General features: G+C 37.7%; 1 protein-coding gene across 1 annotated transcript; it reads right to left on the bottom strand.

Moving 5' to 3' along the window:
* Positions 1-1,466: 1,466 nt before the first annotated feature.
* Positions 1,467-11,732, bottom strand: LOC116254947 (protein NEDD1). The gene is made up of 10 exons (XM_031630618.2): positions 11,458-11,732; positions 8,843-8,955; positions 7,865-8,125; positions 7,627-7,731; positions 6,805-6,870; positions 6,405-6,626; positions 4,423-4,983; positions 3,045-3,698; positions 2,523-2,705; positions 1,467-2,263 (listed from the first exon to the last, which is right to left on the bottom strand). Exons 1-10 carry the CDS (start codon positions 11,699-11,701, stop codon positions 2,156-2,158), a joined length of 2,517 nt encoding a protein of 838 aa, XP_031486478.1. The 5' UTR covers positions 11,702-11,732; the 3' UTR covers positions 1,467-2,155.
* Between the last annotated feature and the right edge of the window lie 1,240 nt (positions 11,733-12,972).

Genomic DNA, 12,972 nt, shown 5'->3' with positions numbered 1-12,972 from the left:
TTTTTTCATTTTCTATCTGTTGGATCCTTCTAGGAGCTTATCTTCGACGTGGCATTCCCAGCCAATGCTATTTATGCTGGGCCTCCTAATTGCGAATATGTGGTGAGGGGACAGAGAGAGGCAATCATTGTCAGGTGGCAAAAAAGATGAGGGCATCCTTGCCTTGGTTCTTTCCCTCTTTATCCGTGATGAAGTTTCTTTCTTGCGGGTCAAAATTCTTCCATCAATTGCCCCTGATTTGATTGAATGAAAACGTTTCCCTTTTTAATTGTGCAAGGGCAAACTGTCCCTTGCCGGCAACGTCTTTTAGCCGACTCAGGTTGGCAAGCCTTGAGGGGCATCAGAGAATATACGAAGTTTAGATTTTGCAATATGGTCGACGATAATTTTATTGGCTTTGAATTTTTAACATATCGTAGATATTTTTCTCGCCTTAGCATCTAATTCACATTCCTTATTGCCGTTCTGAATCTATGTTTACACATCCCACTTAGCGGATCGATGCTTACAAATTGTATTTTCATATTTTCTTTTATTTTTTTCCCCATTAAACTGGTTTAGAACAGGTGCCAGGGACTGACAGAAAAGAGGAAATAAAAGAAAATCTACCGAACATCACGCACACGGGTCTTTCTTGACTGAAGCCAGTCTCCGAATCTCCCAGCCAGTCTGAAATCTCGTCTTGAAGCAACGAGTTCCATAAACCAGCTATATACTTTACGCAAGTATAAGAGACAGCAGGTGAGTTTATCGGTTCAGAGGTTGTCTACGAGTAGGTTGCAAGTAGGGAAGCCTTTCCTCTTCTTTCTTATTGACGACGGCTTGATGCTTAGCGCCCTTGCTTCTAAACGACATTGGTTTTAGCTTGCAGGCAAGCCATTACCCAAGAATAAAGAAAAGTAAACAGAGGATATTCAAGAATCCCATGTTAGTTGACCATGAAAAACAATTAAAACAAGACAACCAAGAATTCCTATATTTGAGTCAGATTTGCTTAAGATCACGTTGACGGTTAGAGTTCAGACCTCGGAATGCATCTCTTGGTAATGCCAGCTCAAACTGGCAACAGCTATAATCAACTGTTTTTCTGTTTACGTAATAAATCATCATGGCATTCATTCTACCAGATTTTGGTACCAAACAGCTTCACTTTGAACGAATTTGAAACCTGGAGAATTTCATGTCAGGTGAACAAGTTACCTGACCGCCAAAAACAGGGAACAAGCCAAAAAAGGCTGTCCATCAACGGGGCTACATACTTAAGACCAAGGAGATCAAGAGTTTGATACCTATATCCTTTGAATAATGCGACAGAGGTCTCCTCCCTAAACCATAGTTCAGAGGAAGGACAAGTTAACAGCTGCGACCAACTGGTGACATAATCAGGTAGGGGCTGCCAAACCATAGGTTGCTTATCCCCAATAAAAGAGAAAGAGAAAAAGAATATGTCAATAGATGCATCGTGGTAAATGAGGAAATTAGTTGGAATTCCACCAACAGTAGTAAAGTTGCTGCAAAGTATGCTGTTTGGTAGTACAGCACATTCAACCGTCTTGTTTTAAAATGCAATTGTCCGTCTCAAGGGGGTTCAGCATCATGGTTCAGGCCAATGCTGCTACAGCGAGAACGCCACAGCTATACCCCATGGACGTCATCTGTCTTGCACAAGCCATAGCATGCCTTACCCTGGGGCCAAGGGCACAGACCACGGCCTACGAAGAAGTGACAGTCCAGAAAGGTCATTTTTCACAAAGTTGAACGTAAGACTCCAAGAAAGAGTGATCCAGGATTCAGCCGTTTCATCTCTCATCTGTTTATCACATCAGAAATTTGTTAATCCATATAAACTTGGAGATGCTAGAACAACTAGTTTAGGGAAACAAAATCTCTGCCTAGAAAGGAAAAGGGCCTGAACACTCCTACATCAGGATGATTAATTTTACAAGGAGTGCAATGAATACAGTGATAACACATGAAATAATGTGGACAACGTAACAGCAACTGGTACAACAGAATGACGGCATCTTCCATCCGGATTCTTCATTCCTATCCTTGATGGCCATTCTTATGGAAATATTGATATTTTATCTACATCAAAGCATAAAAACACAGGAAAATGTAAACAAATAACTTGAATACAGAAAACTGCAGATGCTTAAAGTAGCCGACGTAGCTGCTGGTTTTCTTTTTGAAGGGTTTCTAACTTCTTCATGATCTCCATTTGATTTTCCAGAACAGTGTTTATCAGGTTGGTTGTTCTTGTCTGTGAGAAAGAAACAGCAAATTCTCAGAGGCAGCATTTTTATCAGTTCTGAACACAAAATACTGACAAAAAACATCGATTTGAGTGTGGAGATTGGACCAAGAAAAATGATATGTCGTCTCCCATTCCTTGGTCAAACTCCTTTTATATGCCAACCTTCCAGGTGTCATTGTCGGCAAGTTTTCGATGTTTGAACAATGAGAAACAACAGCCAAAAAAGCAAAAGGATGAGAACATAGCAAGGAATCAAGATATGGACCTCCAGCATATGAAATTGCCGTAGCAGCTCAATATGAAGGTTCCTCACATCTTCATGGTTCGATCTATTCAGAGATCCAAGAGTCTCTTTAATAGCATGCTGGACAAGCTGAAGAGAGAATGGGGAGGTACCATGCAGTTCATCAGCCGAAGTCACATTCTTTGGTGGATGTGGGTGTACTCCCTGTCCAAGAGGTTCATAATTAAAACCTTCTAATCTGAAAGTTGATTACCAAAATGAAGCTACGGTTGCAGAGCAATTCAACACCAATGCAAACACAAACAAGCCGTTTTCCTCACATGCAAGTTTTCCAGCCTACCCAGGATGGATCTCACACACACACACATATGCAATACATACATGCACAGAGCATGCATTCTGAAGCCTGCGTGCATGCACAATATCCAAATTCTCCCACATCCTCAGACATGCTGTCAGCCACATGCATGGGCGAAGACAAAAGGACAAACATGACAGTACACACACACACAAACAGAGAGAGAGAGGGAGAGAGAGATTAACATTTGATGTTGTAGAGATATTCCCCACAGTAGTGGCACTTGCTGTCGTAGGAATGCTCCCTGCAGTGGAGGTGGCCTCGGAGAACAAACTGTTCACCAGCTCCTCCCGTGTTTCTGTTCCAGTCTTTTTCAGTTTGGGCGAACCCACAGTAGGCGTAGCTCCAGCACTAGAAGAACGGCTAGCAATTATCCTCTCTAGATACGAATTTTTTCTTGACAGATTCAATGACAAGGAGCTGGGCAAATCATAATTTGCTTGTCCCAAAACCATTTTGGAAAGGTTTGGCCCCGCTGTAGAGACAGTACTGACACCAGAGGATGGTATTTCGGAAGGGAAGGAAGCTGTCTCACGGCTAGAGATATCTTTTCCCTGAGACTGAAAAGCTGTGAAGCTTGCATGCGGATTGGGACCTGTAGAAGGCAGGTTTACAGAAGCTGGATCCTGCAAACCTTGGACGTTGGAAGGCAGCTTTCCGCCAGGTGCCGATGACCCAGTTGGTAGGGTATTTAATGAAGCAAGTTCTGATCGTCGATGACGATAGCTGAGCATATCAGATAATCCATCTGCTCCCCAATCTTCAGGAGGAGTGGCAGAATGTGATTGATCACTATGCAGAGTTGCTAAAGGTGTCACAGTTGATTGTGAAGTATCCTCCTGCAACCCATAGGCATAGATTACTTAAATTAAAAAAGAAAATTCTACAAAATGATGAAACTACTTTCTACAAACTAGAAAATGGCTGTCTTAATAGCAAGATCGTACAAGGATAATGAGAATGAATACATAATATATAAAATAACAAGGAAAACAAATTAGAGAGAGAGAACAATGAGTGAGTGACAAAGTTAAGACACAGAATAGAGAATAAACTGAGCATGGATCTTACATGCAGTTAGACTATGTGGATAAAAACAGCAGCTTCCAACTAATTTGTGGAAAGAAACTTTGTCAAAAACTTTGACCAACTTCTAAATTGTAAAAAGAAACAACAATAAAAAGAAAAAAGAAAAAAAGAGAAAAGGGAAGCGAGAACTGACAAATGTAAGTTGTGGGAGTATGGATAAGAATACGAGGATGATGCAACTACAAAACTGATCGTCCAGAGCATGATGCGTTACAATGAGTACATGACAAAGCTTACTCTTGTCCAAAGACTAAACTGAAAAGACTTAAAATCGAGGAAATCTGCAGTTACTGAAATTATAGGTAACAGCCTACATAACATTAACCACGAAGAATTTACCTAAATAAGTAAATTCTAAGTTTCAGTATAAATTAGTTGAACACAACAACCTCTAGAGAAAACTTGTAAATGTGACCATCTAAATGATATACAAAAATGTATCAAAAATTATTCAGAAGAGAAAATTTCACATACTTGTCTATATGAGACCTCTGATTTTACATCCAATACAGTATGTATATCTTCTCCACCCTCAGTGTAAGCATGTCTTTTGGAAGATGTAGAGGGCAGCAGCAATGATGATTTTTTATCATTTAACAAGTAATCAATTTTTGCATCATCACGATCATCATGCCAGCTGGAAAGTGATGGTGTAATCGGCTGAACATCCACAAGCGGAGAAAAAACTTCCATATCATCCTTAAGATTGTATTCAGTCCGCACTGCTTGTAGCCATGGTAAAGCTCCACCTAGACGAGTCCTCACAGGAGTCTCTTCTACAGTTGAAGGATGTGATGCAGACATGGTTACCCCACTGTTAATAGGTAGAGAAGAGGTATCACTGCCTGAAGCAGAACGTCCAGAATTGCGCAAACCAACAGCAGTTGCAGAGGCAGGAGCAGATGAGGAGGGACGTGGATCTGGCATGAGAACTGAATCTTCTCCACAGTCTCCCAGAAGAGCAGACTCCATGGTACAATTGCTCTCATTTACTAGAACTGGCTTAGACCTCTGCCAGCATATACTTGTGACGGCCTGTTAAGAAATTAATGAAGTTCAGTGGACCAGAAGAAACAATGTTACAAGTGATGAAGTTATGAAATCTCAAAAACCTGCATTTCCTCCGAACTAAAGCAGAAAGTTCTCATATGACAGGCATACAGAGACAAGTTACAACTTAAAGAGGAAACCTTTGGCACACTGCAGAAAGTCTGAACAACAGATTAAGCAACCTCCTACAAATTCCCAGATCAGTTTGTAAGATTAATGGACGATGAAGAACCAGACCGGTTCAACATTTAAAAGGTAAAAAAGGAAAAATTTATCTAACAATCTCACAAACCAGTGGCCACAGCAATAATTCTTTCGCAGGAACTTCAACAATTCACTGCAAAATATTGCTAAAATAAGGGCTTGCCAAAATTTGGAATGTCTGTTGCTCCTCAGGCCCCAGGAATACTCAAATACAAGCAAGAAGGACACATATTGTCAAAGATATTGGCAATATTTTGGAAATATCACAATTTTATATCAGCAAATGATTATAGAAAAGTAATGCAGCATTTTTATACCATCAATACATACATGTATCAATAAGAGTATCGTATTCTGCAAAGTATACATAATAAAAGCTTCATCTAATGTATATATACACGAACATATGTATGTCTATGCCTTCTGCCCTTTTGAATTAAGGAACATAAAATCTACATCGTTAATCAAAGAGGACACCAGAAACTCAGAATTCTTGAGATGTAAAAGTTCAAAGAGAAAAATGGAACGTATATTCTTCAAAGATATTATATTCATGCCTTTAATGGTTTTGTTTGGTAGAAACTAAACAAGTTTTTCCTTTTCAGTAATGAAGGAATTTTCAGCAATAATAAATGCTAAAAAGAAGATTTATGAAATAAAAATAGATTTCTTCAAAAAAGATTCCATACAGGCATAATATGAAGTTCAGCAAATATATTTTCACAAAATTCCAGTTTAACAAAATATTTTCCCTGTCACATAGAATTGGGTGAACATGATGAATCAATAAAACTGTGACACTTTGATAAAAGATATGGACAGGTTCAAAGGCATGGATCAACAAAACTATAAAATAATCCATTCTTGCTCTGAATTTGAGACAAAGGTTCCTGCAAATATGGCTAGATGCATTTTAAGGCAACTATTTGGAGAAGCTATATCTTATGAAGGCATTTCAAGATGGAAGTCACGAATCCTGTCACTTCCAGGTAAAACAATCATAGTAGAGAAATAATAGTGAAGCTACAAATTTTTTGGGGGAGGACTGCAGTAGCAATCAATAACAAAAAATGAGAATGTTAATTACATAAAGAAACTTGTGGACTACTTGTGGTATTCTTTAGTTTGATTCACATTGATTCAGAAAAACTGAACATTGGACCACGTGGTCCTATGTGTACAGAAGAAACATAAAACTCCACCTCTGAACTGTTATAAGCACGAAGCAAATTGACAGGCTGCAGCTTCCCACGAACATCATAAAATACTATGGAGCCACCATTTGTTCCAGCTGCCAGGATCCGACCATCATCTTTGAATGCCAAGGATGAGAATGGTGCCTCAAAAGAAGCAACAGATGATACCCTTTTACTGCCAGTGTCAAAAGTATATATTTTCTTATCCAAGCCACATGTAGCAATTATCTGCATGTCAGTAAGCAAAAGCAATGAACTGCAGACACCAGGAAGAATCAACTCAGTACAATATTTTAAAAAGCATATCTTATAGAGTCAACATTCACTTATGCTTCATCTAACCCACCCTGCAAAAAATTAAACTTCAGTAGGAGATAAATGCCAGAAAAGGGTTGGGAAAAAGTACCTTGTCATTCGTTGGTGAGAAGCAAACACCAGTAGTGGGTGCTGAATGCTGCTTCAGCCAAGAAGCCTATAGTGAAAAAACATGGTAGTTACATCTTCATCAAACAATAACTACACATGGAAAGTAGAAGATCCTAACAGAATAGAGTGAAACAATCAAATGGCAGGAAAATATTATCACAACCTAAAGAACAACAACATTAACTACATGTTCCTCTCTATTATTGTAGTCAGAAGGAGCTATCCACAGCAATAGTTTGACCCAGATTCAAATGAAAATAATAGACGACAAAGTTTACTCAACAACTAAAGAAAACCAGGAGCTTCAACCTCTCCATATTCAGATGGACATAGTTCCAATATGACTTGGATTTTTCTTTTTTCCTCCACCAACAGCATTTTATGGTCATCTTTGCTTGAAGCTTTTACTTGCAATGTCCTATGTAAAGAGCGACGATGCTTGCTCTACTGTAGTACAGATTGATCTGCATGCTGTCTGCCCTGGTCTGGTGCTTGCAATCCATTGGAAGGGCCATTTGAGCTTTGTATTCTTTAATGATGAGGGCAAGCTTGAGGGTAACAACATATAAGAATTTAGACGTATCAAGTTTCCAAGTACTTCGATCATGTTGGTCAACATGGTGTCACAGTTATATAAATAACTGAATAGCCCCATCCAGGAGAGTGGGCGAGGATGTGAGGGAGAGAGAGAGGTAGTCAATTTCATCCATAAAGATTGGAGCTATCTTTGCAAAAATGTGATCACCAAGCAAAGTGCACCATATCACAAAGTATTTCATCAATAAAGCTACATGGAATATACCTTCCTATTACGTCCATTCGTGTCCCACAAAAGTATGGATCCATCATCACCTGCTGTCACCAAAAGATGCCTGCTAGTTCGAGAATAATCAAGCACTCTCAATACCTGGGCTCCAGCAGATGAAATTAACCAGCTACAAGTTAGTCCAGAGAAACAAAAGGAAATACCAAAACCAAAAACACAAGTTCTTGCAAATTTCTATATATTTTAAATTGATACAAAATGTGCATAAAAGAACCTGTCCATTTGGATCCTTAAGTTCTGCAGTCCGGGCACCGGAAACAAGATTATGGAGAATTAGATCCCCTTTCACGCTAATAGATGCCAAATGTTCATCCTTGCAAGTGTATGCAGCTCCTGTTATTGTACCTGTGTGACCCCTCAACCATTTGATGCACCGTTTTCTTTGCAAATCCCATATTCTAACAACTCCAGCGCTACCCCCAGTGCAGACATACCTAGAACTTTTGTTGCTAAAGCTTATAGAGAGGATTGACTCCTGCAAAGCCATACAAATAACAGATCAAAAGGTCAACACGGCATATCCTGTATATTCACATTTTCACCATGCAGAAAATGACAAATTCAAGTTTCAAGAATCATAACTGAAAATAATCAAGTTTAGACCATAAAGAAACTTGTCTAACTATGCAAGAAAAGTGAACCAGGACCACTGAAGGTACAAAGATAAAGTACTAGAATGAAGGTGACATATTTCTCTAAATCTCAAATGGAGTAAAACTGTAGTGGCTGAAATTCTTCTTTCCTAGTGCTTATGTTTGACATGCATTGATCCATTTGGCAGACAGGTCACTACCATTTCTTCCTTATAATAGTAGAGTCATGCAAATAAACAGCACGCTTATTATTTAAGATGATTTACAAGAGACAACGCCAGAAGGACATGAGCACATAAAGAAATGCAAATCAAGCACAATTACAGGGGAATCAATTTTAAACTTTTCAACAGAAGACAAACAAAAAGAACATGCATGATACAGATATAAGCATCATAGAGAAATTTATGGGGAAAAAAAATAAAACTATACCAGATTACCAGGTATTGCCTCAGAAATTGTAGAAACATCAGTTCATAAAAATATCAACAAAATTGTGATGACTTTTTTGAAAAATATTGGATTGGTGTCATTCTATCTATATCCACCAACTATTACCTAATTGGTTTTGAACAAATAATTGTGAGACAGCTTCTTACATCAATGTTATCTCCAATATCACTGGTAGAAGGTTGTATTGTACCCAAACTTTGTCCATTTTTTCTCCATAATGAAATTTTCTTATCATCTCCAGCACTTGCCACAACTAAATCTGCAGAACTTTCAAAAACTTAGTCCTGCACATGCTTAGGTAGTTTGAATTAAAATACAGAAAAAAACTAAAGCAAACAAAACTCGACAAAGAAACATGCTTTTAACGTGCAGTGCATTTATTGTTGCTTGTCTCACAGCAAATAACCAATCATATGTGCGTGAATATCGAGAATTGCAAAAAGAATAACTGGTAAGAATAGTTCAAATTCTAGATAGGCTTAAAGAATATAAGAGCCACAAACATTAAAAAGCAGTCATGAATTGTATAAATGTTAATGCAACTCCTGCCTTCCCTAATCGGTGATTCAATAAGATGCTAAATCCATAATTTAGGAAAGGGAAACTATAAGCATGTAGAATCAAATATATTGGTTAAAACTTAAAACCATTTCAACAACAGAATACTGTAGATATTGTAATAGGAACTGGTTTCCGAAAAAGCGACTTTAGGAATTCGACTTTGCTTCAGATCTTTCTTGCACCAAAAAAAAAAAAACAGACATCAACTAAAAGCACATAATGTACAGTTATAAACTTATAATTGAGGGATCTCAAGCATATATTTTTGTTTTAGATAGCCAACCCTTTCGCATAAATCATAAATGCATCCCAAACAAATAAATCAACTACTAGAAGAACCAAAGGTCCCACTTTCAGATAAAGCCTCCATGTTTTGCCTACTTGTGTGACAAATATTATTTGGTGCACATGTTCTCTTGTAGGCTCCATTCGTTATGGTCACACATGAACAATACACCATAGGAAATGAATTTCAGTATACATAACTCCTGCAGCTTTGACCACTGGAGAAGATAAATTGCAATCCTTTTGTTATCAACATCAACAAGTAATGTGGAATTAACACCATTGGCCTTCAAGTCAAGGAGATTACCTGGCTCCAAAATATCGCCAAAATGATCCAACTAATCTTAACGCAATTTGCTACATCGAAAGCTGAATATTTGTGATTTCTTTTGATGTACAAGAAGTGAGACCTAATCAGATTAAGTAGATACTATTAAGGACTTTAGGATTCTCCCCGTCACACCACTTATCTGCTCACATTTATGCTAAGCCCAATTGCATTCTATGGAACTCAAATCATCAGCCTCAGTATATGTTATCAAGATACATGATCAATTTCAGCATGCCTGATTGTGTAGTTCCCTCTGAAGAGAGCATTTTGATGAAGGAACCATAACAATAAATAAGCTTCTTAGATATTTACCTTCATCTTCACTTTAAGGTCAAGTCCATATGGAGTTCCAGTCTCTGCTTTCCATCTGTTATCATCAATAATATAACCAACCACTTATCCAAGTGGTGCTTCAAGTGTCCTAGCCACTAATCTCTAACCATGCCAATATCTTAAAGCCGACTAGTGAATTCCTAGCCACGCTTATATTCCTTCTCAACAATCAACTCAGGACGCTAATTTAAAAAATCAAACAAGCAATTCAAGTGACCCGTTGCCATCAACAGTGTGGTCCTTGCCACTTGGTTTTGCAGCTTTTGCAGGATACGTGCACATACAAGTTGGATGGATAGTATACTTAACCCTGCTAAGTTGTACTTGTCATATAGGAGATTGCTCTATGAGACAATAAAATATAAACCATTGATTTATCAACATAGACATGTTTTGGATTCAATTCACACCCATTGTTTCTCATCGCCGGGAGAGTAACAAATAAATGATGTAAAGGAAGAAAGAAGAAAAATCTATGCCTCGTGACTGAAGAAGCACAAAGAAATCCTCAATTGGTGCCATGATTTCAAGGGGACAAGGAGAACCACCGATCGAGAATATTTTTCCCTCCAACAGCACAGGGTACTCGATCGTCCATAACCCATCGTCAAAAAAACGCTCGTACATTCGCTTACAGAACGTGGATGTGATTTAAGTTTTTAACAGAGAAGTTCTCCACATGTGTTAACAATCCACATTGTATCTAACACATCATCGAAGATAACAGTTCATTGACAATGATATTTCGGAAATTAGTCTACTCTCCACCCTAAAATTATGCCTTCATGATATCGGAACTCCAGTCGCTGAAAACACAGAACACTACACCATACTGATGGTTCCTTTTCGCAAATCGAGCTTAGCTGCCATATGCAGATTTCATTATGACAATAACTCCAAGAACCAACTAGCAATATGAAAACGGACACAATTAAACAAAAAATCCAGACAATTAGACATGTCAACAAGTTCATCAAAAACAGCTCAAAATCAAAATCATAAGAACTGGAAAACAAAACGGATCGAGATGCATTCATCATTTATCAGATACGGACGCCTAAAGATGAACTTCGGAAATTATCATCTTGGTCCCATTAACAGAGATGTCATAAAAAAGGGGGGGAAATCAGTCGACTAAAGGGTTCAGAATACCGAAACAGGCAAAGAATAAGAGGATCTTGATGCATTAACAACCAATCAGGTACAGGAGCTCTGAGAAACGGAAATGACATAGAGAGAAAGAGGGTATACTGGTATGGTTCCATTTGACGGAGTTGACGGAGAAGCCCGGGGAGGGAGAGTACTGTAGAGTGCAGGGATCGCCGCAGTCGACGGCGGTATCAAAGATCTTCACCGTGTCGCCGGCGCACGCGGCCACTAAGGTTTGGCCACCGGCCATGGCCACCACTCCCGCCTGCCTGAAAACACCACCGACCTCCTCCTTCCCCCCTTTTTCAAAAACCAAACAAGATTTCCGCCCTCTCTCTCCCCTCATTGACGGAATCAATCCTTCGCGTCGGCCATAATTACATCAATGGATCTTTTAAATGTTGTGTAAATAATAGAGTTGCTTCTGCCCTTGTCGGATATAAGCTTGAACGACGCAGTGTGCTGAAGCGGGCACGAGAGTTTTGGACGCTCCCGCGATCCGGTGAAAAATCCAATGGAGACTTTTAAGCCGGCAATTAACGGCGGGTAAAACTAAAATAATACGGTCGAAATGATACATGTGTTTAAATAAAACTAAAAGTAAGCAAAAAAGTGAAAATGCGAATGTTAAAAAAATCAAGTGAAAAAGAGAATGTTAAAAAAATCAGCTTCGAAATAAATTGGTTAAAATCATTGTTTTTATATTTCTGCGCTTGACCCAGAACTCACTTGTCAGGGTCTTTCCTTAAAACAAATAAAAATAAAAAAAATAAGTGATAGTTATTTTTATTCAAATAACTCTTTTAAATTACTTGAGTGACTTTGAATAGTCACGATCACTATTCATTTATATGTGTGGACCAGTCGCGAAGTTAGAAACATCTTTTATATATATATATATATATATATATATAGCTACTAATATGAATTAAATTACTTTCAGCTGGATGTTTGTGTGTTTGGTGTCATATTCCTCTATATTATGGAATTAATCTACGTTATTTTGTGTTTATATATATATATATATATATATATATATATATATATATATATATTATTTTGTGTTTGTATATATATATATATATATGAACCTCTGTGTGCTTGTTGTATTTGGGTTTATGTTTGAGGAAATAGATTTTTAAGCTTGATAAGAATAAAATAAGAAAAAACAAAATAGTTGAATTAAGCGTTGTTTGAGAATCCAAAAGTAACTTTTCATCCTGAATTTTTCCACCCCTTGAAATGAAAAGCAATTTTCGAAAAAAAAAAAACTTTATGAAAACCAACTCAACATTCACTTTTTATGTATATATATAGCTACTAATATGAACTAAATTACTTTCAGCTGGATGTTTGTGTGTTTGGTGTCATATTCAAAAAAAAAACTTTATGAAAACCAACTCAACATTCACTTTTTATGTATGTATATAGCTACTAATATGAACTAAATTACTTTCAGCTCGATGTTTGTGTGTTTGGTGTCATATTCCTCTATATTATGGAATTAATATACGTTATTTTGTGTTTATATATATATATACATATATATATATATAGAGAGAGAGAGAGAGAATTTTAAGCTTGACAAGAATAAAATAAGAAAAAACAAAATAGTTG

The sequence above is a fragment of the Nymphaea colorata genome, chromosome 5 (genome assembly GCF_008831285.2).
Source record: "Nymphaea colorata isolate Beijing-Zhang1983 chromosome 5, ASM883128v2, whole genome shotgun sequence".
Taxonomy (NCBI): Eukaryota; Viridiplantae; Streptophyta; class Magnoliopsida; order Nymphaeales; family Nymphaeaceae; genus Nymphaea; species Nymphaea colorata.
This window is presented reverse-complemented; position numbering and strand designations above follow the sequence as displayed.

Bases quoted from the DNA above. Each gene is read 5' to 3' on its own strand.
- LOC116254947 (XM_031630618.2), bottom strand. From the start codon at position 11,701: ATGAGGGGAGAGAGAGGGCGGAAATCTTGTTTGGTTTTTGAAAAAGGG. The intron at 3,699-4,422 runs GTATGTGAAATT...TATGGGTTGCAG, and splicing joins CAGAGGTCTCATATAGACAA to GAGGATACTTCACAATCAAC. The intron at 2,706-3,044 runs GTTAATCTCTCT...CCTCTTGGACAG, and splicing joins ATATCTCTACAACATCAAAT to GGAGTACACCCACATCCACC.